Source organism: Tetrao urogallus (genome assembly GCF_951394365.1).
Source record: "Tetrao urogallus genome assembly, chromosome: Z".
NCBI lineage: Eukaryota > Metazoa > Chordata > Aves > Galliformes > Phasianidae > Tetrao > Tetrao urogallus.
In genome coordinates this window covers 1708129-1710910 of record NC_136816.1, presented here as the reverse complement: position 1 = coordinate 1710910, position 2782 = coordinate 1708129, and the positions used below count along the sequence as shown (strand labels likewise).

The following is a 2782-nucleotide window of genomic DNA, read 5'->3' as shown; positions in this document are numbered from 1 at the left end:
GTCCATCCCGCCACCTCTCACACGGCGCTGCTCCCGCACGGCGCGGTTCCCAGCCCCACGACAGTCAGGGAGCACTCGGGAGGCGCTCCGTCCTCCGCCTCGTCCGCCGCTGGAGCCGGGCGGGCCGGGCTCAGCCCGTGTCGCCGGGGGCGGGAGGCGCCGCGCCGGGATCGGGCGCTGACGCACGGCGGGGCGGGCGCGGCGCTATAAAGGCAGCGCGGCGCGGCGGGAGTCGGCAGCACCATGGAGAGCTGCCGGGCGCTGGCACTCTGCGCCGTGGCGGCCGCGCTGCTGCTCAGCGCCCGCGGGCAGGGGCCGCCCGCTCCGCGCCGCGACCGCGACCTCGGGCCGCACGGCGGCGGCGGCGGCGGCGGCGGCGGCGCGTCCCGAGAGAAGGAGCTGGTGGGGCGGGGACGGGGGGGCTGAGCGCGACGAGGGGGCGGCTGCGGCGGGCTGACGGGGCTCTGGGTCTCTCGGCAGATCGAGGCGCTGCAGGAGGTGCTGGAGAAGCTGAAGAGCAAGCGGGTCCCGCACTACGAGAAAAAGTTCGGGCAGGTGCCGATGGTGAGCGAGCGACGGGACGGGACCGGGCGGGAGTGGAAAGGGAGGGATCGGGATGGGCGGGATGAGACCGGGCGGCCCTCTGAGCGCCCTCCGCCTCCCGCAGTGCGACGCCGGAGAGCAGTGCGCCGTGAGGAAGGGGGCCCGCATCGGGAAGCTCTGCGACTGCCCGCGGGGCACATCGTGCAACTCCTTCCTTCTCAAGTGCCTGTGAGTGGCAGCACCGACGCGGGGCAGCGTCCACCCGCCCGACACCGCACAGACATCCGACACCCGTGGAGCCGTTCTCCCTCCTGCCCTCTCCCTGGCCCTCTTTCCCCGTTTGGTTTTTCGTCCGTTCAGGAAAAGCGCGGCCCGCTCCTCCCACGGGACGCCCGCCCGCCGCGGGGTTCGGCGTTCCGCGGGGGATGCGGAGCCGTGTGAGCAGAGCTGCGCCAGGCGCACCCCGATCGCCTCCTGCTCGCCCCTCCGACGCCGGGCCGGGGGCAGCGGCGGCGCCAGGCACCGAGGAAGACTCGCGGCGGACGGCGGGGGCGCCCCGGGTGCGGCTGGGGGAACCGTCGGAGGAGCCGCCGCTTCAGCGGAGCCACCGTGAAGAGGAAGCTATCTGGATCAGTTGTAAACTACCAGGGGATATCCCAGCCGCCTCAACCAAATTTCTCACGTTTCTACGACGAACTGATGTACATAAATATGTCTGTCCTCCGCAGGTACACTGTGCGTTTCGGCGAACTCATAAAGTGGTTTAATCCTGTGCTCGTCTCTGTTAATAAAGTCACTGTTCTGATGACAGCGTTTGGAAAAAAGTCTTGATTTCACGCTCGGGAATCCCACGCTACGGAGCCAGCCGAGGTAACCGCGGGGCGCTGCGGTTCCCCAGGTGGGGCTGCGCTCGTCCTGCGGCTCCTCTGCCGCGCGGGGCCGGCAAACGTTGCGCCACCGCCTCTGCTTCCCACTCCTGTAAAGAGGGGCCACGGAAGAAAATTCCTGCCTCTCCCCGCAGTGACAACTCCTGTGCGAGTGTCAGTACCAGAACCAGCTTCGATTACTTCTGCCGGCAGAAGTGGAGGAGAAGTTCTCCTCCAAACAGCCTTCACAGCTGGTGTTAAGGAGAGCACAAATTTAGGTGCGAGACACAGATATTTGTGAGGGAAAAAAAGAAAAAAGAAAAAAGGAAAAAAAAGAAAAAGAGATCTCTGCAAGGCATTCGTTTGGCTTTTGAAAGGGAAGAGCACATGAACGAGTCAGGAACAGAAAAATGGACTACAAAAACAAACAAACAAACAAACAAAAACACCTCTGTTTTTAGTACTGTTGTTGTCTTGGATGGGGATAAACTCTTAGACCACTGTCTGAACAGCTGGAAACACCCACAGAAAGCATGAAGAGTGGGGCCACGTGGCTGTGGGGCAATGCACAGACATGCTGTGCATGCTGCAGGACGTTCGTGCAAAGAGAGGCAGGAGAGAAGCCGTGTGTGGTGGGAACAGTATCTAGGGAAGAGCACAGATACTCACAAAGACAGCGCGGAAGGAAGCGAGCAGGGAGGCTGACGGCATTTTCCAGGCAGAGGTGGCAATCCACTGACTGCAACTTTCATGGCCGTGGGTGGCTGTGTGGGAGAGGTGTGATGGTGCATCTGCAGGGCGTGTGTGAACTTCTGTGAGCTGGTGGCTGCACTTCTGGGTGGCTTCATGGTGTTGCCCAGACACTGCACAGGGACTTTTGCTCTTGATTTCTCATGGAGTAATATAGAGTATTGAGATCTTTTTTGTTTTGTTTTGTTTTGTTTTGTTTTGTTTTGTTTTGTTTTGGACTGTCTGTGTCTCCATTTTCTGTCCTCTTTCCATCTTCTCCCCTTTCCTCCCCTCTCCTCTTTCCTCCTCTCCTTCTTCACTTCACTTCCCGCAGTGCTGCTCAGCCATGCGCCCTGTAGTTTTAGATGCCGTTCATATCTTCATTAATGGCCGAGACGATGGTCTAAACTCTGTAGTCGGCTACGAAGCCAGTGAGCATAGAAGACAGATCCGCGGAGCCTGCTGCCATCTAGAGGAACTTCGGCTGGCTGGAGAAACGGGACAACGGGAGCCCGAGCCGTGTGGCACAGGAGGAGCAGCCCCACGGTCAGGGCACGCTCTCTTGGCCCAGGTGGGACTGTCGAGTGCTGCCGCACTGCCGAAGACCACAAAACATAACAGAAACTTAGGGTGGCCTCTCAAAA

The 2782-nt window shown here is 61.2% G+C and overlaps 1 protein-coding gene across 1 annotated transcript; it reads left to right on the top strand.

Moving 5' to 3' along the window:
* Positions 1-243: 243 nt before the first annotated feature.
* On the top strand, positions 244-775 carry CARTPT (CART prepropeptide; the record flags this gene model as incomplete). Its single annotated transcript, XM_079548559.1, has 3 exons — positions 244-402; positions 481-564; positions 668-775. 3 exons carry the CDS (start codon positions 244-246, stop codon positions 773-775), a joined length of 351 nt encoding a protein of 116 aa, XP_079404685.1.
* Positions 776-2782: the final 2007 nt, after the last annotated feature.